This window comes from Carassius carassius, chromosome 14 (genome assembly GCF_963082965.1).
Source record: "Carassius carassius chromosome 14, fCarCar2.1, whole genome shotgun sequence".
In the NCBI taxonomy this organism is placed as follows: domain Eukaryota; kingdom Metazoa; phylum Chordata; class Actinopteri; order Cypriniformes; family Cyprinidae; genus Carassius; species Carassius carassius.
This window is the reverse complement of record NC_081768.1, coordinates 10417528-10439048: the sequence shown is the minus strand read 5'-3', so window position 1 is coordinate 10439048 and position 21521 is coordinate 10417528. Positions and strand designations below refer to the sequence as shown.

Below are 21521 nucleotides of genomic sequence, written 5' to 3'. Positions count from 1 at the left end.
ATGCTCCAGAAGGAAACACAATGGATTAAGAGCCATGGGTGAAAACTTCTGAACAGGATGATGTTAGAATTTTTTCTTATTTTGTTGAAATAATCTTTTTTTTTTCATTTAGTACTGCCCTTCATTTAGTACTGAAACAACAGAAGATACTTCCATGTTACTTTTCATGTTAATATTTGAACCTTTTTTAATAGTTGTGTTTGAGTCCTTCAATTGTCCTCAAAATCATACAGCCACTGCTGGAAAGGGTTCGAGTATGCAAAAGATGCTGGAAAACTGAAGAATCTGCAGGACCTGGAGGATTTTTCTGAAGAACAGAGCTCAGCTGAACTTTTCAGAACAAAAAAGGGACTCGTGAACAACCATCACAAAGCAAAAAAACAGTCATGATCCAGGAAACCACATTAAGAACCAAGGGTTCCCAAACATTTCAATGAGGTTATTTTAATAATTTCAGCATTTTTGTTTTGTCTTGTGGACTATATGTAAACATCTTTTATGTAAAATATCTTACACAGTACTACTAAATAAAAATGTACTTATTTTGTGAAAGTTATTCACATTTTCTGCAAGGGGTTCCTAAACTTTCGAATGCCACTGTATGCATGCACGCACACACGCACGCACGCACGCACACACACACACACACACACACACACACACAGAGTTTTGGGTATAATGCATTACTGAGTAATTAATTGCTGTAATTTAATTACTTTCCCCTTGAAAAAGTAAACTAGGGGATTACTTTTCATTTTTATGTAATTTAATTACAGTGTATAGACAACAGCTCAATTCTATATAAAACAATAGTTTACATCAAAATGTAACCTCTTATGTAATGGTTTTAAATGTAACCATCTCCCTTCAAATATTTTGGTAAGTTCAAGAATAATTTATGCAATTTTATTTTTTTGAAAGAAATGCAATCCTTGTATTGTTCAACTGGTCGGGGATGATAGGGCTTTAGAAAGTAATTATTAATGCAATAGTATTGCAAATACTTTTTTGTGTGTGTGTGTGTGCAAAATTATGTAATGCAATTTGTTTGAGTAATTAGTACAGTAATCTAATTATACTGTTGAAGATGTAATTAGTAACTAGTTAATAATTACTTTTTAGAGTAATTTCACAACACTGTGTGTGTGTGTGTGTGTGTGTGTGTGTGTGTGTATGTATACGTGTATGACAAGATAGTTATAGAAGTTCACAGAACTGACTCATCAACAGATGAGTAAAACCGTTTCATCAGAGCATGAGACACATTATCGTATCATATATCTCATTATTTGAGTTATCGTATATAGCATTTTTTTTCAGTATCGCACAGCCCTAATTTAAACTGGTTAAATGTTTCAAGAATCTATACACCAGATTAGATGTGGTTACACTACAATTGGAATTCCAGACAGGGTTTTCCCTAGAGACATATTGGGAAAGACGGACATTCCCTTTTGAGGTTAATCTGGTCTGATAATGCTCTAGACCACTGCCTCCATAAGCACTTTTAAATTACAGCTTTGTGATTATACAGTCTGCAGGGAAAAAAGAAAACACAGATGCAAAAGATCAACAAATGCAATGTTTCCTTATATAAGTCTTGTATATGGAAAAGTACTGCACAATTTAAGGATTAGATTTAATTATTAATTACCGAACAGCAGGAGTTCCTTTTGCATAGTTATCATTAAGAGCCATATTTCTAAATAAAAACACTATTACAAGTGAACTGTAATAACTTCATATAAAAAAAAGCTCTAAATTAAATAAAATAAAAGCGAAAATGCAAATATACATAGAATAGTTTATTTAGCAGAAAAGAGAAACACTGTTGTTGACTACTACTTTCATGAACAGTCTTTCAAATTTAAAAAAGATTGACTAACTTTAAATAAACATCAGTGCAAAATATATACCCTAAAATGTATAAATGTATCCTAAATCTAAATATTTAAGTGCACCCAACTTTTATGAAAAATATAGTAACCAAAAAGATAATTACTAAGGCCATTTTCTCAACAAAAAAATAAAATAAAACCAACAAAAAACAATTCTTCATATTAGGCCTCAAGGAAATGGCATTTTTAAAAATTTGGCAGAAACCCACTGAATAAGGATTCCTGTGTTAATAAACTAATGTTTATTATAACAGAGGTTTATTATTTGTTTATTAAACAATTTTAAAAACATTTTTACACTTAATTTGCAGTTTCATTTTCCTTTGTGTGTGCATGTTTTCCAAACTATATTTACATAATGTTTCTTTCTACCTTAAAAAGGTCTGAATATTGCAGATAAATTTTTTCTTATGCCCACTGCATAAACAGTGAAAAATATGATTGATGTACAAATATATAACATAGCATGGGAGCATGAGCAGCAGTCTAAATCCAAGATCACATGTCACTTCTTGATTAACTGCTATTGTACCTGCTATACCATGCAGCCAACAATTCCTTTAAAATGGGAGGATTTTGAAAGACTATCTGTTTAGCGTTTTTGCAGAAGTGGAAAAGGTTTAATAAATCCATTTGTGTAGTGGATGCCAGACAGCATCAGACAGTCTCTCAACACACTAGAAAAAACATTAAACACCTCTCTGTCTAAAAATAACAAGCTGAATGTTTGCACCACATTAAATAAATGTTGGGAGAAGGTCACAAGACTATTCGATAATGCAATCTTCCCCAGCTTGCAAACAGAATTCAATTCTGTCAAACTTAGGCCTCAGTTTAGTCAAATTGAACAAGTACGGCAGCCCTTAGATGATTTATCTTTCTTTTATTCCGATGGGAATCAGACATTTTAGTAAATATTTTACTTCATGACATGGCCCAGTTTTCTGTTTCCATCTGCCGGAATGTAGTGTCCTGTAAAGCTAAAGTGCTTTGAGTGGCAGTACAGGTGGCTGATATCACTGCTTCAGCAAATCTTTGAGCACAGCTCCACCACTGGCCTCAGCCGACACAGGTACAGGTGTAAAGCTGGGCAGGGCGTCTGAAATGGGCTTCATAAGCAGGTGGCCCCCAGCACCTGCAGTGCTGCCTGCACCTGTGGGATTGAGAAGGGGTACGGCTGCAGACCGGGGTGCCAGGAAGGGGTTTGAATCCCCAGTGCGCTTACCTGGGCCTGAAACACCTGAAAGAACACAGATCATAGAAATACAAGACCAGTTTCTAACAAGAAAGATAGTTATGATAATAACTATAGATGTGTTCAGACCAACAATGAATCGCAAAACGTAAAATCTAAAATCAGATGGATCCTAATTGGTTGGCAATGTGTGCATCGTTTATCAGGAGGAAAACATTTGTTCTGAAAGCCATTCAAACAATATTGTCCCTCTCTGTTATTATCATAAAACCTGTGTAGTGGACTTCCACATTTTCAAAGAATAAGAACAATTATTAAAACTTTTTGGTTAACATCCCTGGTATGAATGGGCCTGACCTATAAAATGTAAAGTTTTCTTTTTTTTTTTTTAATCATGGATGCACCAATATTAAAATTTTGGCCAGTAACGATAAATTGAAAATGATTTGAATTTCAAACCTGATAAATAACAACAATTTCATATTACATTTTATACCATTTTGGCAAAATAAAAATAAATATTTTTATAATATTATAAATAATAATTATTTTAATTAAATGTTTAATCTTTTTTTATTGCAAACTATTTATCTTTAGATGCACTATGTATTACATTAAATAGTGATACAAATAAATATATAAAAGACTAATAACTAAAAAAAAAAAATTCTACCAATACAAATTTTTAACCTATAATTTGTAAAGATCCGTCAAATTAAATAAGAAAAACTAATATGGGCTAATAACAATAATAAAAAATAATAATAAAAGTAATATGCTAACAATTTATTCCTAGGTTTTGTGAGACATTATACCTGATGCAGGTGTGCTTGCAGTACTCCGGCCAGGTGGGGGCGCACTCAGAGGCTTGATGTCATAAACAGGTAATTTAGGGGCAGGAAGGGCAGGAGTAGACTCCACCTCCAGGAACTTCACGAACATCTCAGAGAAGGACTGTAAAACACAGACATTAGTGTAAGAGGAAGATGCATGTGTATAATAATCTGTGTATTTTCATGCATTTCTATGCATGCCTACCGAATTAAGGTTCTGTGCATGGGTAGGCCTTTGGGGAGTGTTGGGTACACTCTGAACAGCTCTGCCTCCCAGCCAACTCGAGACCCATCCGGTCACCCCGCTCTTGCCTTCTTCTTGTAACAACTGCAGAAATAGAGAACAGTAAGTCAGTAGGACAGTAGGTCAGAGGGAATGTTTGTGTGTGTGTGTGGTCTTTGGTTGTGCGTGTAAAAATCCCAACATAACTATGTAAAGTTCAAAGAGATACTGCTACAAAAAAGCCCCTGTCCTCAAAGCACTCAGACCAGAGCAAATGAATGCAACCTTTGAAATAAAACCACTGCATCAGACGTTTTAACCAAAAAAGCAGACTAGGATTATTTTTAGTCTTTAGAGTTGTAAACACAGAGATCTTGAGTGGAAAACCTGATGTGCAGCATAAAAAAAACGAGAAAGGTGTGGAGTGGAAAAAGAAAATATGGGTTGAAATGGAAAGTGGATTGTGTGACCCAGAAACACACACACTCATATTTACTTTCCTTCTCTCCTTCTTTCTTCTCTGGGGCTGTTGGGTAATTCTGCTCACAACTCGCTGAATAGTTGTGAGTCTCTCCTGCCAGACTCCAGTCTACTTCTATGGAATTGTGGGTAAGGAAATGCTTTTGGGGTAAGGTTGGCATGAGCCCGTCATCTAATTCAGTCTTTGTCTCTTGCAGTCTCTAACTGCTGATTTCTGCCTGCTGTCTGTGTCTCATATTGTTTGCATGCTTTATCAATCCCTTATTTCCATCTGTCATCTGTAATAAGAACCATCAGGATTGGACTTGAAACATGTTTTTATGACAAAATTTGAATATACGAGCATACTAATGAAATATATTAAAAAGTATATTAATGAAAGACAAAATGTATGCAGGTGTGAGGGTATGTATTAAATTCTATAAAGTTGCATTGTCTTATGTTAATAACTAATGATTTTCTTTATGCCCTTTTCTGGTCCTACTGTGAACAATTTATTATGCATGCTAAAACGAAAAATAATACTCTCTCTGAAATAAATTTCCATGTCACTTAGGCTGCTCAGGATATTAAATAATGTTATTCAATAGCCAAATAGCTAATTAAAGTTTAAGCAAACTTGCATTCCCATTCTGGTATGTAACGCCCACGTTTCACAGTCAAATTAATTCCCATTTGTCCATCACTGAATATCCAGCTTTACTTGGAAATAAAACACATTATGGAGGTAAAATGGGTAGCGAACAACTGGAGCACAATTTCTTGAAAAAGGAAAAACCCCACACAGATATTGACCCTTTGAGGACAATAGCTAAAATGATTATGGCTTTTCCAAGAAAAAAAAAAGAAATTAAGCCACATCCTGCTTTATCGTCAGAACTGATCTGTTCCTGTTATTGAGAAAATCAGCCCCGCCAGGATCAAAACGGAAAAACAGCAGTTCGAACAGAAAACAAATCAGCTCTATTAGCAGTCTGCCAAATGAATGCAGTCATATGTGTGCAGAGTTTCTGGGGATGCTGATGTGACATTTAATGCAGGCTGTCCTAACAAGACCAGAAACCTCTATACCCAGATTACCAGCGAGGACTGAATGCAACTCGAAACCATCCTTCAAAGGTCTCAAACAAGGACTTTTTTCAACAAGACCAGCATGGGCAGCTTGAGGTTTGTGCCAAATTAAACACATGAGGTAAGATGAGTGGAAAAATCTGATAAAAACCTTCATGCTGACATCAAACAGAGATAATTGGGGGGAAAAATGTAGTTAGAGGACCGAACATAAGGAGTCAGGAGGTCAAATATTAAACCCACACGTTTAACTGTCACGTTTCAAGGGTGAGACAATAACTGGAGCAGAGCCACATTTGAGAGTGATGAAAAGCAGGAGGAATTCCAGAATGGTGAATGGCTGCTCCTTCTCTTTGAAAAATTGGACTTGACAATATCTGGTGATGTAAATATATGCAGGCACATGCACATTTGCGAAGAGGAATACTTGAATTTAAAAAGTCAATTCAAAAGGGAGGATTAAGACAAATCCACAGTTTGAGAAGCAGAGAGCGCTGACCCACCTCGGACACCTCATCTCGGTCCAACCCAAGCACATTACCCATAAGCCTCAGCACCTCAGAGCGCTTGTTTCGGGGGGTATGAAAATAGCCCAGGTAAAGATTCTTCATCAGAACCCTGTGTCAGAAGTAAATCATGTTAGATGATATTTCACAGGAACACCCTTTTGAAAATATTTGGATCTACATATGTATATATGAAATATGTTTCCAGTGCAGATGTGTTTTGGACTCACTTATCCACTTTGCCTTCGGTGCTGTTCAGGAGGTTCATCAGTTTTCTCTGAGCCTCTTCCAACATCTCCTGTCTCACATCCACTGCAAAACACAAGCAGGTGCAAGTCTAAATATTTTGTGGTATTTTCCCATACATTACCATCACAGTTAGGCACGAGAGTTATGGGCTTATTCATAAAACCAACACATTAATAAAAAACTATTTAATTTGCTTATGTCTGGCTTCTGTCAGATATGGTCTAAGGGTCCAAAAACTTTTTACTACACACAATTATTTTTTATTTCTGGCAATGAAATTGAATAACTGAACTTTATACACTTTATACACACTACAATTCAAAAATTTGGGGTCAGTAAAACTTTTTTTTTTTTTGCAAGGAAGAAAGAAAGAAATTATTACTTTTGTTAAGCACAGGCATTCAATTGTACAAAAGAGACAGTAAAAATATTTATGTTACAATAAAATAGATTTTTCAAATAAATACTGTTCTTTTGAACTTTCTGTTTAACATAAAACCCTGAAAATGTATCATGGCTACCGTGGCTATCATGTCTCCTTTTTAAGACTGATAATAATGAGAAATATTTTTTGAGCACCAAATCAGTATATTAGACTGATTTCTGAAGGATCATGTGACACTGAAGACTTAATTAGTAGTAATGGCTAGTAAAAAAAAATCAGCTTTGCCATCACAGAAATAAATTACTTTTTAAAATATATTAAAATACAAAGCAGTTATTTGAAATTGTAATAATATTTCACAATATTACTGTATTCACAGTAATTATTTTATCAAATAAATGCAGCCTTGGTGAGAATAATAATAAAAAAATAAATAAAAAAATGCCACATTATCATGCTGAAGTTCCTTATAAAGTCACAAGCCACTGGCAAGTAGGTTTTATTTCCAGACAAAGCCAATTTTACATGCACATACTGTGTTTGTGAGATACAGACAGAGCTTTCAGCAGGAGGTGGTATATGACTTTGTTATGCATTAATGCAAACAGTAGAGAACAAGTGTTTGTACTGAAAGAATAAGTATGTGTGTCTGTAGCTTAACATAAACAGTAAAAACAGTGGTATGGGGTTCAGTGTGTCTGGGAATGTCTCATGGAGTAAAAACAAAGAAGTGTGAGAATATGACGTGCTCTAAATGCATTTATCACAAACGCCCCTCGCTGGTCCAGACCATTTGGCTCTTGAAAACCCTTCTCCTCTGAGACTGTACCTCCTGAGACCACACGAGCGGAGCGATAAGAAAGGGTGAGAGAGTTCCTGTCTGCGCTAAACACCCTGGAATGTCTGTCGGCTGCACTTGTGCTTTGCTAAGCAAAAATGAAGCATTCAGTCTACAGTCTCTTCAGTCGTTTTTTGACAGATGCAGTAAAAATCCCAACACTCATCTCTCAACCTCCTCTCCCTCTCAGACCAACAGCACCGTATTGTTGATTTGGGGCTTGATACGGACAGAGAAGAAAGGGATAGGTGAGATAGAAAGACAGGGTCGATGGAAGAAGAGAATATTTTGTCTACACAATTTGGCTACTGACATGCCATAAATATTATCTCTCTGACAGAGAGGAGATGCGAAGGAATGCTAAACATCTATACCATCTACAGACTTGGCTGTTCTCCGCATCTCTCTTACAAACACAAACATGTGTGTTTCTTAATGTATGCACTGATATGAATCAAACTTAAACCACTACATAAAGCACAGTCTTAGAGAGTCAAGATATAATTTAATGGTTCCTGATGTTCCTAGTCCCATTGACGTTCACGATTCTCTTCAGACATATGGTTTACAGCGCTACAAATCTGAGAAAATCTAAGATAATGTGCCATGAGTTGTGAGACAACTCGGCTTGAGAGCTAGTCTTTTCGCAAAACATTTTTGTGGCGTATTTTAGTGTTTTATGGGATTGGGTATGCTGTAATGGATATGATACGTGCTGTGCAACACAGGTTCATAAGGGTAATTAGCAAAGTTACAAAATAGAATGCTTCTTTTTAATGTATATATATATATTTTTTTTTTTTTTTTAACCAATAACCACAACATGAACTCATTATGCATTCTGAATCCAACTGAATGAAATAAGTTACAAGAATCAAACTGACACAGTCTAAGTTTTTTTTTTCCTGTGGTTGAGTAGTCTCTAAGGGCCATTTAATTAGAATGTGTTTCATTTCGTGTTTCTGTATTCTGCATCCTTCTTTATTCAAATAAATTCTGAGATTCTGAATCAGAGTCAAACTGAATCAGGAAATAAATGCTGATACCCAGCCTTTGAACTGCTATGATTGATTTATTTGAATTGTGTGTCAGCAAACGTCCAATGGGACAAAACCTTATTAAAATGCTAACAACACAAAAATGAAGATGTAAATTAATATTTTCCCATTAAATAGTTATTATCTTTATTGAAATCACACCGACCCTTATAAAATCACAAAATAAATTGGTTTTAATTAATGTAATACATCAACACTGAGTTTCTGTTACCTAAGTTAGAAAACAACCAACTTAGTCAATTTAGTCACATTTTCATGCCCTTTTTGAATCGAGTAACCGTGTATTTACATTCCATCTCCATTATCACGAAACCCACGACACACAGCAAAAACAGCTCTGATCACAGCGATCTCCATTCACTGGTTGTTGACGGTTGAAAATGCAATGAATGAAGATGTAGCTTTCAACCACTTCAGAGTTCCTGCTGGCGGTGCGAATGCAACCAGGAAAATGGCTCAAGGTGGGGAAAGAGGTGGGTACCTCTAGGTACCACCATGCTGGCCAATTCCTAGAACTACAACCTAAAGCCCCTATCTTAGCCACTATGGGAGGCCTTCAAGTCAAAACATTGAGAACCACTGTCCATCATTTCTAGGAAGATATTCAAGCTCTGATTTCAACAGTCATTCAATTGGTGACATTTGGTCTTACCTTGTTTCTTCAGATCTTCTATTTCTTCATCTTTGAGGTCCAGCTGATCAGTGAGGCGAGAGGCAGATTCTAGAGCTGCGTTTGCTTCATCCAGATTTATCTAAGATTACACACACAGACACAGAACATTAACATAAATACTTGTGTCAAACACGGTGCAGAAAGGACAGAGGTTTGTACATAAGTCTGTTTGGACTGACTTGCAGAGCAGCTGCCTGATCATGAAGATTTTCTGCTTTCGTTCTCCACTCTTCTTTCTCCCTCTTGTGTTTTTCAAGTTCTGCTGAGTACATGGCTTTTTCTTCTGTGAAAAGAGATACAAATGTCAACATTGTTCAAGAGTGAAGAATTATTGCAGATTCCTCTCTTAATCCAAACATTTTTAAAATATAAATATCTGAATATTACACTCCAATCTATATTTGTAATTACTTTAATAGCCTTCATTCCGTACAAGAAATATTTTTTTCTTAATAAATTACAATAATACTGGAATAGCAAATAATGTGTGCACTTGCCTTGTTGAAACTGTTCTAGCACCATCTGCAGGTTAGAGAGTGACACTGCATACTGGTTGACCTGATCCTGAGAAGCACGGAGCTGAATAAGAGCTTCATCTCTCTGTCTGACAACACCATTCAGCTGCTCCTGAAGAGACTCCACCTGCAGGCTAGCCTGCTGACTACACACACACAGTTTGAGACATTAGTTAGGATAAACCAATATAAGTAATAATATATATACTTATTATATATTATTCAGTATAATGAGTATGTCTCAATATTTTCACATTTATTGTATCCATGTCAGAAATAAAAACTTTCTGTGGGCCAAGCACAAATGAGTGCATCAGACCATTTGAAAAAAATGATAACTAAAGATATTTGTTGATGTTTTTAAGCAAAATGGATGAAAACTCATAGATACAATTACTTGTAATGTGACAACTGCTTATTGGCCAATTACTTTTGACCAACAGGTTGTGCTGTCACCAAACTGATCTGGTGTTGTTAGTGTTGTTGGGTGACAATGACACATAGTTTGCAGTCAATATGCCAAAGTAGTAGTTCCCAATCCTGGCAGTGGAGGCACCCCAACACTGCATGTTTTACATGTGTCCTTAATCAAACACAAATTGGTGTGTCAGGGAAAGCAGACATTAAAAATATGCAGTGTTGGAGGGTGCCTCTAGGACCAGGATTGGGAACCACTGTGCCAAAGCATTGTGGAAATACAGCCTCAGATCCAGTTTGGCATCATGCCATTGACATTTTATGATAAGTAATTAAAAAAATAGTTTTATCATTCAAAGCATGGTGAAAATCAGACAAACCATCTAGAACAAAAACTCTAAAAAGCATTTTTTTGGAACATACAAAACGACCGGAAAACAGAAGATTATGTTATAAGGTGTGACTGATTCAGTATGAGCTGGGGAATTCAGGAATAATTTCAAGGTTCTAGCACTTGTGGTTTAAAAAGTTATTAGCCTAGACATCAGTGCAAATTTGAGCTGTTGGTGGTGCTAGAGGGTTTGAGTTAGAGACTGCAGATTTGCTGTGGTTAATGTTGACACAGTCCTCTATCTATGTCAAATTTCAGAACTTTCCTGCAAGCGGAAACAGATTAAAGAACAGACTAAAATAGACCCACCTTGCACTCTCCACAGCACTGGAGGAAGATGTTAACCTCTCTTCCAGGAGTGCCACTCTGCGTCTCAGCTCTCCCTCTCTGTCCTCAGCTGCCAAAGCCTCACGTGTATACGAATCCTCAATCTCTAACAGGTGATTGCGCAAACGCTCCACCTCCTGCTTCAGGCGCTGCTCTTTATCTCGGGTGTGCTGTAACTATAAACAGAAAGTACATGAAAGTACAGCAATTCTCCCAAATGAAAAATTATTTTTAATGGATGCAACTGGGTATTAAGTTGAATTGGGACAAGGTAAGAGTTAATGTTTTCAATGTTTTAGTAAGGCAATAAAGCACAGCAATTTAATATTGGCCTTTGCTACCTCACTCTGAAGAGCAGTCGTCTCCATTTGTTTTTGTTTGAGAGCCATCATCACTTGATCTCTTTCCTGCTGAAACAACACTGCCTTCTCCTGCATGGACTTAACTTCATTCAACAATTGGTTCAGCTCACCAGATTTACCCTGCAGTACAGACAAAGGCAGAATAGGTCAACTTCACAACACCTATAGAACTAGAACAGTCCAGAACAAGTTGTATGCCTTCAGTAGCATTAACATTATAAATGTGAATTGTTCCCACTGCAATTATTTTGGAGAGTGGGTGACCAAGAGAATTAAATGATAATAATAATAATTATTATAGACTGTTTAATCGGGCGCACACGCCTGGCCCTAAGTTAACTTCCGGTCTGTGTTGTGTATATCGGTCTGGCTGCGGTGCCTTCTACAAACGCAGTTAAAGGGCTCAGGTGGTTGTGATGTGGGATGTGTTTCCCATACATTTATTTATTTTTGGAGACTTGTCACGATTTTAAAACTGATCTATTTTCGAAAAGGCTTCGTTGAATAAACATGAGTAACGTTGAGTACTGCACATTTAATAATAATAATTCCTTACATTTATATGTTTAAATATCAAAACGAGGCACGGGTGTTTTTAGATCACCATTTCTGAAGGAAGACTTGCATGTTATATGCCTGATAACGCAGCGTTTGTGAGCGTAGCTCTGCTTTGTTTACAGCTGTTACTGGGGAAACCTCTATTTCTCGCACTTTATGCATCTCCTTCTCGGAAATAATTAATTTGAATTTTCATTAAGTCCACCTGATTTACGCAGCAAACATATTTTGTTTCTTATCAAAAAAAATATCTACTCTAGAGGGACTTGGCTGTTGTTACTGATTCTATTTGGAAGTCTACTGGAAATTAAGTTAGGGCCACAAAAGCATGCGCAGTAATGTTTGTTTATGTTGTTGCCGTTGAAACCGTTACTACTGTTCAAAACTGCATGAGGAGCAATAATATTGTTTTTGAATGAAGTCTCCTATGCTCAATAAGGTTACATTTATTTGATGAAAAATACAGTAAAAACAGTAATATTGTGAAAAATTACATAAAATGTAATATAATATTTTTTATTATTTTAAAATGTTATGTCTTCAAAGCTGAATTCTTTTATAAATTTTTTAAACATTTTTAAAAGGATTTTAATGTATTTTGTATTTAAAAAAAACCCCACAAACAGACAAACCTGCTCTTTATCTTTAAGCATCTTCTCCATGGCAGTGGCCTTCTCATTTACAGCACTGAACTGAAACTCTCGTTCCCGAAGCAGTAGTGACACCTGCATGTTGGTTTCCTGCAGGGCACGGAACTCGGTCTCTTTTTCACGAGCTTTTGCTGCTATCGCTTCATTCTCCTCCTTTAACTTCTTCACATCGAGTTCCAGGATCAGGGATCGCTCCTTCAGATTTGTCACTGCCTGCTTTAAGACCTCGTTGTCATTTTCACGATTACGTAAACTTTCACTCACCTAGTTTGTACAAGAAAAAATATCACATTAGGTTAGAATTAACAAAATTATTCAGAGATTTTTTGAAGTTTATCTAAAATTTCATGTGCAAACTTCTCTTCCTCAAATACTGACATGTTACTCCTTCCAGCCATTCAACACATCAGAATTGTAAGTCACCTGAGAAAGTTGGTCTCCCTTGGTCTTAATGAGCAGATCTTTCTCTCTGAGGGAGCGCTGTAGCGATTCTTGCTTATCTCTGGCCTGCTTGAGCTCCTCTGCATGGCTTCTCTGCTCACTTTCAGACAGTGATGCAGAATTCGACAAGAGATGATTGTTTTCCTGCAGAGTTCTTATCATGCTCTCCTTCTCTGTTAAAATTATCTGCATTGACTGCAACTCCTGATGTAGGTTCTCATCTTGGCCTGGTGGTGCCCCCTTCAGGTTTGGAGGGGCAAAAGCCTGGGTGGCCATCATAGCGGAAGCTTCTGGAGATTGCTTGACACTGCCAAGCTTCCCAAGCAGGACGTCTTTGGTACTACTTAGCTGGCTGATGGTCTGCTGCACCTGTGCCAACTCTTGACTCAACAATCCCAACTTTTTCTCTTTCTGCTCATAGCTCTGAATAAGTCTAAAGTAATCCACCGAGAGCTTTGAGCTGCAGTCACTATCTGCAGAAACCTGTCCCTGCAGCTTGAGCAGCTCCTCTTGAAGCTGAGCAGATTCATGCTGCATGTTCCTCACAGTCGTGATCACCTGCTGCTTCCACTCCTCCATCTTCTTCACTTGCTGTTTGAGAGTGTTACGTTCTTGTAGGAGCTCCTCAAACTGGTTGCTGCTAACACCCCCGGAGCCACCACTCACAGAATCGCCTGCACTAGATGTCTGGAGGACAGAGACCAGGGTCTGACATTTCTGAGTCAAGGCATCAATCTCAATATCCTTCTCACGAATGATGCGGGAGAGGTTCTGAATGGTCTCTCGAAACATCTCTTGACTGCCTGAAGGGTCACTCATAGTGGAGAGACGCTGGTTTTCTTGCTGGAACTTCAACAAGGCAGCTTCCTTGGCTGCAACAATGTCCATAATTCGATGGTAGTCTGAACGCAGCTGGCTGTTTTCTCTGGCCTTCTCGTTGAGCACGGCCAACACCTGTTCACGCTCTACCGCATACGCCTGCAACTGCTGCTGCATGACCACCACATCTTGACCATGGCCACCAGATACTCGAGCGTGGAGCGCTTGGATTTCTAGATCTTTTTGAAGCACCATCTGCGACAGTTTTCCCAGCTCATTTTGAGAAACCACAAGCTGGTCGAGTTGTTTGGTTAGAGACAGGTTCTTCTCATTTAGCTGGTTAATCTCAGTCTCTTTCTCCTTGATGCCTTTCACAAGCTTCTCAATCTCCACCTTCGAAAGGTCATGTTTCTCGTTACCGTTTTCGCCATTCAGCGACTGGGTCTTGTCTTCCTGTAGGATTTCTATGGACTGTATTTGACTCTGTCCTTGTGTGCTCAGGCCCTCCACTTCTGATTGAAGCTGGACAATCTCCTCATCCTTAGCAGTGATGAGCCTTTCGTAATTGAGTGAGCTTTGTTCATGTCTTGTCTGTGCTTGCTCAAATTCACTCTGTAGCACCTGCAGAGAACGCTGGGATTGCACAGCTGTAGCCTGCTGCTCCTCTGATAATTTTCTCAATGATTGGACCTCTTCTTCAAGTTGATCTCTGGAAGCTTTGTGCTGGGCCACTTCAGTCTCAAGCTCTGTGATGATGTCCAGTGTCCGTGGCTCTGACAATAATGGTGCTCTGCTTTGCTGGTCCCTCAGATGGTCGATCTCTTCTTTTAGATGGCTGTTTTTTTCCTTCATGGCTCCAAGCTGTTTGTCTTTCTCTTCCACCGACTTTCTTAGAGAGTCGCACTCTTGAGTTGCTCCCAAGAACTTGCGCTCTAATTCCTGTTGTGCTTCTGCAGCTCGAGCTTTTAAGGTTTCGGCAAAGGCATCCTTCTCCTGCAAAAGCTCAGTGAGTTGATTTTGGCCTGCCACAGTGATGTCCAGCATCTCACTGGTGTCTCTGTGGTCAGAGACCATCTGCTCCATCTCACGCTTGAGCTCTGCAATTGAGAGATCTTTTTCCTGATTCAGTTTCACCATTCTCTCATGTTCGGTCTGTAGCGCAGAAGAATCCAGAGAGCGTGCTCTGGTTAGTTCGTCAACGGTTTGTTGATACTGTTTGGCCTGATCTGATAGTCGCTTCTCAGTCTGGCTTAGCTCAGATTCTAACTGGGTCTTCTCTAGTTTCAAGGCTTCAATGCGGGTCTCTTTCTCCAGGGACATCCTGCTTAGAGAGGCTTGACCATCTTGGATCTGCTTTTCCAAACGGTCAATCTTTTCTAAAGCCTGAGTGCTCTCTTCTTTCAACTTTCTGTTTTCAATTTTCAATTTAAAATCCTCTGAAACGGCCCTCTCGTAGGAGGCTTTTACTTCTGCTAACTGAGTTCTCAAGTCCTGGATCTCTTTATCCCTTGTCTCAAGTACCTTCCTGTGTACCTCTAATGCATTTCCCTGCTCCCCAGAATGACTTATCTTCTCATGAAGTTCAGTAAGTTCTGTCTCTCTTTCCTGAAGCGTCTTCTTGAGGTCAGAGGACTCCTGCCGCAGCTCTTTGCCCAGATCCTGTGACTTGTACAACTTTTCCCTCAACTCTTTTACTGTAGATTCCAGTTGCTGCTTTGCCATGTGCAGTTCATTCAAGGAGAAGGCACTTTGACTTAGCTTCTCCCCCTGAGCTTCCAGCTCCAGTTGAAGAGTACGTTTCTGGTCAAGGGAGGAGTTGAGATCTGACTGAAGATAGGATTTTTCCTCATCAGCCTGGGTTTTCTGCAGGGACAGCTGTTCCTTCACTGCAATAAGATGCTGGAGAAAGAAAACTGTTTAAGTATGAAGTATATCAACTCAAATTTTAAATACTTTAAACAGATCCAATAATTGTATTCTGTCTAATAAAATTCATGCACTGGTTCAAAAAGAGTACCTGTGTGGCCTCTTGGTTCTGCTTGTCCAGTTCCTCCAGTTCAACACTGAGTGTCTCTATATCAAGATGGGCTTGCTTTAGAGCTTGCTCCCGTTGGACTAGCTGACTCTTTAGGTCTGAATTTTCCTGTGACAGTTCCATAACACTTTCTGACTCTCCTTTCTTGTGTTTCTCCTCGGCCAGGGTCAGTCTCTCAACTAATGCAAGCTAATGAAGAAAAAGAAAAAAAGGGTATGAAACTAATGTAAGTTAAGTGTAAATTACCATTTACATGATAACATGCAAATGTCCTTTTTCAAAAAGCTACGGAAATACTGATGGCCCCATCTTCAAAGATTTTTTTTATTTGAAAGATACCGAACTTCTGTTCAAAAACAGGAAGAAACGGGTATTAGTGTGTACCATAATATTGTCAATATACACATACCTTTTCACTCTCCACTTCTTGCTTCTCTTTCCTGAGGGTATCAATGATGGTGTTGAGCTCCAGTATGTCAGCATGTTCTACTTCTGTAGGACTGCTCTGAATTAAATTAATTTTTTTTTTTTTTTTTTTTAGTATTTGACACTCATCCCACACTTATTTGCAGAGGCAACAAGAAAGAGTCCAAATACTTTCTTACTTTTGAACATTTTATCAATTGTTTTATATTTGAATCCTCAGCATGGATAAAAACATTAAATATTACTTGGCTACAAACTTCTAAATTGTACAGAGGAAGGTTTTTAGCAAATTTACCTCACTGTGAGTCCTCAATCTAGCCATCTCTTTCTCTGCACCTTAAATAAAATACAAAAATATAAGAAATATGAGAGTGCAGTCTCAGCAATATCAGAGATTTTCCCCATCCAAGAACATATGATTTGATCATACACAATTTCTTGTGTTCTCTATACCTGCCAGAGCTTTTTTCAAGGTGTGTATCTCATTGTCATGCTGGGCTTTCAGCATAGACTTCCCTTCCTGTTCCTGTACTCTAGCCTGGAGTTCGTTTACAGACTTCTGAAGGCGACTGTAATTCTGCAACAATTCTGTATTTTCTGCTGCAGTCTCCTCCTTTTCCCTCTCTAGCTTGGCCTTCTGACGCTCTGCCTCCTCAAAACTTGCCAATAGATCGCTGTGCTGTTTGCGCTGAAGCTCTGCCTCCTCCTGTAAAGACTGTATGGTCGATTGCAACTCTTGAAGTTTGGCGGAGTCCTGTACTGTGGTTGATTTTTGGACAACACTTGCACCTTCTGAAGAAGAGGGAGATAAACACAGCATTGTACTCAAAATTCAACTGTTAATTTCAAACCTACCAAATACAAAACCCGAACACATTATCTGCATTTAAAAAGTTCAAAAATGACTTTTATTTCTTATAGCCATCAATGTTTCTCCTCACCACTTTGAAGCTGCTCCTCAAGCTCTTCGATTCTCTCCTCATACTCTGCCAGCTCCTCTCTGTGGCGTTTTGAGATTTCAGCCATTTTCTGCCTCTGGGCATCCTGCAATGCTGCCAGTTCATGCTGGTGCTCATCCACTTCCCGTGCCATTTCCTCTCTAAGTTCCTGATTGGGTCAGAACATTAGTTGGTTTAAAAACAGAACCAGATCCCAAGCACTGGCCAACAGGAAAGCACCTACTCTTTGTTACAGATGAAAAGGTTTTTCACCTTGATCATTCTTTGCATATTCAGAACTTCACCCTGGTCTCCGTTACCATCAAGTCCTGGTAGCTTGGATGCCTGGTAAATTGAAATGTAAACAAATATATAATAAATAAACCTAATTCTAGTTTATAGCTCTCGCATTCTATAATTGTAAAATTAAAAGTGACCTGAGCAACTCTCCTCCAGTGGGCCACTTCAGCTTCTAGACGATGCACCTCATTGGAAAGACGGTTAATTTCCTGCTGTGACCACAGGACATCACTGAGGTCCACCTCATCACCATGGAAGCCTTGATGGACAGCTGTAGAGCGGTGCAGAAAGGAAGACGGAGTAGTGGTAGTGGCAGCAGTGGTAACAGCTAGTACAGCAGCATCAAAGGAGGATGAGCTGGCTGCAGCCTGAGCAGAATGTTGGAGTTTCTGAACCTCCTCCTGCAGACCGCTCTGACGGGCCTTGAGGTGACTGATCTCCACCTTTACAACAATAAACATACAAACAATATCATCAGTATGATTCTAAACTTTTGAAATTCTCCCACTATAATTAGATAAGTCAAGTGCAATTCTTTTTTTGAGCCCAAACCTCTTTCTGTTGCAGGAGGCTTCTGTATTCCACTGACTGCTGTTTGACCTGAATCTCTGCCGCCTCCAGCTTCTCCTCCAGCTCAGAGTTTATTCTTCGCAAACGCTCATACTAAACCACAAAAAGCAAATACATTTTAAAAAATGTAATTGCAGATGTCAATGCACTGACAAAATGTTTTGAACAATTAATCCTTTAACAATGAATTGTGGTGCATAATTAGGCTTAAAACAAAATAAAAAAAACAATAAAAAAAACAATATGTGCAAATAAAAAGTAGAAATGTCTTCATTTTCAAGCACACGAAACATTAGGTCTCATGACACAATTGAGAAATATCTTCAGTATTAGACTAGGACTTTTTTCTGCTAGATTAATCACCTCTGATTTTTGTGTTGCATATAAAGTCTCCAGTTCTTGCAGTCTAGAGCTGGAGACCTGCAGCTCAGAGGCAGCATCTGTAAGAAAGGAACATCATTTCTAAGTCTCTGAAAGAGAAAAAAACACAGACTAACTACAAGACTGCACTGAATGAGAAGGATAAAGATGAACAATCCTTGCCAGGTGTACAGAAAGTAAAAATATCAAACTAAACCACCAAAAGCCTAGTACTACATTCACATTTAAAGGACACATTATTCAATTGTTTGGTGACTGTTCCTTTAAATAGGCTACCAACATTGCAGGAGGATCAAGTTCAGTTATTTAACCTAGCAGCTGCACAGCCCCAGCAGATATTACATACCTATAACCAACAAGTACACTTAAATAAATACAGACACCTAAGCAAATTACTAAAGCTATTAAAAAACACAAAATAAATTAAACAGCTGAGAGTTGAAAAACAACAATTATAGGTAACAGCTTATTTTCATTGACAGTTTTTGTCCACAATCTCTAAACAGTAGGGTTCTATTTCAACACACTTCAGGTTCACATGCCAAACAAGTTATTTACACACAAAGCATACTGTGTTTCAACCCCACTTGCAAATCTCATGTATGCAAACAAGACTAACATTAACTTATTTTCATTATTTAATGCATTAAATATGTATTTGAGAAAAACTAGTATAAACCGCAGCAGGTCTGTGGTTAAACACAGTTAGCTAAACTATCTCACTACATTTGAGCATTAAAGGGATAGTTCACCCAAAAAAGAAAATTTGATGTTTATCTGCTCACCCCCAGGGCATCCGAGATGTAGGTGACTTTGTTTCTTCAGCAGAACACAAACCAAGATTTTGAGCTCAAACTGTTGCAGTCTATCTAGTTAAAGCCTTTATCTAAAGCAACATATGTTCAGACATATCTTTATCTTCAGACAATCTATCTGAAGCCCTGTCTTTCTCAAGGGCACATTGCATGTAGGGGATCTCTGTTGCTGTTGAAGAGGACAAACCCCTACCAGGTGTCACACCTGCCACTTCCAAACAGCCAGCCTAAAATCATTGCCAATATACCACTTGTAACAATTTACAATAAGTTTATATATGTTAAAAGTAATTAATGCAATAGACATGAAATAGCAATAAACAATATTTTTTAATCTAACATTAATATTACTTAATGTACAAGGAATGAACTAGAATTAACAATAAATAATATTACAATGAGCCTTTATTATTAAATGCTTTATCAGTGCTCGCATGACACCTAATGTTAACAAATATACCTTTTGGTAAAGTGGACACCACCTTTATACAGCACAATATGAAAGGTCATTTTTTTGTAAGTTTTCTTTAAAAAAGGCAGGTCGAGACATTACATATTGACTCAAGGTCTGTCTGCTTTGCTGGAAGCTGCTGATCAAAGTTCTCGGTGTGCTCTGTGTGTGTCTGTCCACTCCTCCAACAGTCAAACAGGGCATATTGTTGGTAAAAAAAAATAAAATAAAAATAAACTGTACTTCTGTGTTTGCAAAATTACTGAGCTAGATACAAGGACCAAGGCAGAGATACACACCAAAGTGCTTAATATTTAGTGACCATTTATAAAAGAAAGAAACACCCAGCACTTTCTGGATTAAGATCAAGTGCCTAAACTGAAGCCGAATCTACATGTCTAATATGGATTCAGCGGCTGTATGCAAACAAACCTCTTACTCTGTCTTACTAAAATTACTTCAGACCACTGCAGCATCATATGACATTTGAAGAGAATGACAATGGAAATCCTAAAGCGAGAGTTTAACCAAAAATTAAAACTCATTTACATTTACACACCCTAACCTCTTGTTTCTTCCAAACTTGTGTCACTTTCTTCTCAAAAGGAGATAGACAGAATGACAGGCTCTGTCATTATTCACCTTCATTACATAGAATAGAGGCTCCAGATCCCTAACATTTCCTTTTGTGTTTTTTGTGTTCATTTTCATTTTTGAGAGCACTTCCCTTATTTCTTCGACCAGATGCCAATGTAAACAAAACCACATCTAAAAAAAACTACTAAAGTATAGTCGTCACATCACATCTCAACAATCAGACAAAAACAATTAGCACATTTCAGAGTTAGATTAACTTGTAATTATACAAATCAAGCATAGCTGAAGTCAGTATAGTATACAGTTGTGATAATAACTAAATATAAATGTATAATAGACAATTATATAACAAAACAGCTGACCATACCGTAAGTGCTAAATGTCTGTATGGAAAGTGAAATGATCTTGACTGTTGTCAACTCACCTCCCACTTCCTCTGCGCTTTCCAGCAGAATATCTTTGGTAAAATTAGAGATCTGGCCGGTGAAAGAAGACAAACTTCCCCCGACCTGACCCAAACTCTGACCCAGGCCAGAGCCTAACCCTCCCAGCCAAGACGACATGATGAGCCGAACCGGATCGAACCCTAAATCACCGACACGGGCCCCTCAGACAAACACATAAATGCGAGCGAGGGCTTCATGTACTCAAGCTAATTAATAATAACTAGCGTTTTACGCTAGTTTGTTTTTCATATACGTAATAATAATTAATCAGCGGCGGATCCGTATCCCAGCTGGTTCAAAACTTCATGACATAAACAAAGACAAAACGCCGGGTTAAACGTGTTAAATCCACAGGAATCACGAAGACCTGGTCGACGGGTTATATCCACATATGGACAGGCGGGTTTCTGGTGAGGGTTTGGTTTGGGTCGCTGTGTTTTTCACGCGGATTAAATGCCAGCTCGACCGCGGCCATCACAACCGGACTAATCATCCGTCAGCGGAGACGTGGACAGCACAGAAGGATCATGGGACGTTGGAGGACCAACACAATCCAGCGCACTCTTTCCACGCCTTAACAGCGACTCCACTGGACAGAAAGAGTCCTGCATTCATGTGATAAACCAAGTTTGTCTATGATATATCTGATGCCATAATCTAAGTTTTTTTTGGG

The 21521-nt window shown here is 38.3% G+C and overlaps 1 protein-coding gene across 1 annotated transcript; it reads right to left on the bottom strand.

Annotated features, from left to right (window-relative positions):
- Window positions 1–1792: 1792 nt before the first annotated feature.
- LOC132156920 (thyroid receptor-interacting protein 11-like) lies at window positions 1793–21401 on the bottom strand. Its single transcript, XM_059565999.1, has 22 exons — window positions 20827–21401; window positions 18522–18598; window positions 18141–18251; window positions 17726–18031; window positions 17562–17633; window positions 17292–17457; window positions 16804–17142; window positions 16646–16686; window positions 16334–16429; window positions 15907–16113; window positions 13053–15788; window positions 12612–12893; window positions 11401–11541; window positions 11042–11235; window positions 9907–10070; window positions 9589–9692; window positions 9389–9488; window positions 6437–6518; window positions 6204–6318; window positions 4132–4254; window positions 3909–4047; window positions 1793–3138 (listed from the first exon to the last, which is right to left on the bottom strand). The coding sequence occupies exons 1-22, from the start codon at window positions 20963–20965 to the stop codon at window positions 2915–2917; spliced, it is 5958 nt and encodes a 1985-aa protein (XP_059421982.1). The 5' UTR covers window positions 20966–21401; the 3' UTR covers window positions 1793–2914.
- Window positions 21402–21521: the final 120 nt, after the last annotated feature.

Coding starts and splice junctions, on each gene's coding strand:
- LOC132156920 (XM_059565999.1), bottom strand. CDS start 20,965: ATGTCGTCTTGGCTGGGAGGGTTAGGCTCTGGCCTGGGTCAGAGTTTG. Junction 16,430..16,645: donor GATTGAGGACTCACAGTGAG/GTAAATTTGCTA, acceptor AATTTAATTCAG/AGCAGTCCTACAGAAGTAGA. Junction 9,489..9,588: donor ATCAGGCAGCTGCTCTGCAA/GTCAGTCCAAAC, acceptor GTGTAATCTTAG/ATAAATCTGGATGAAGCAAA.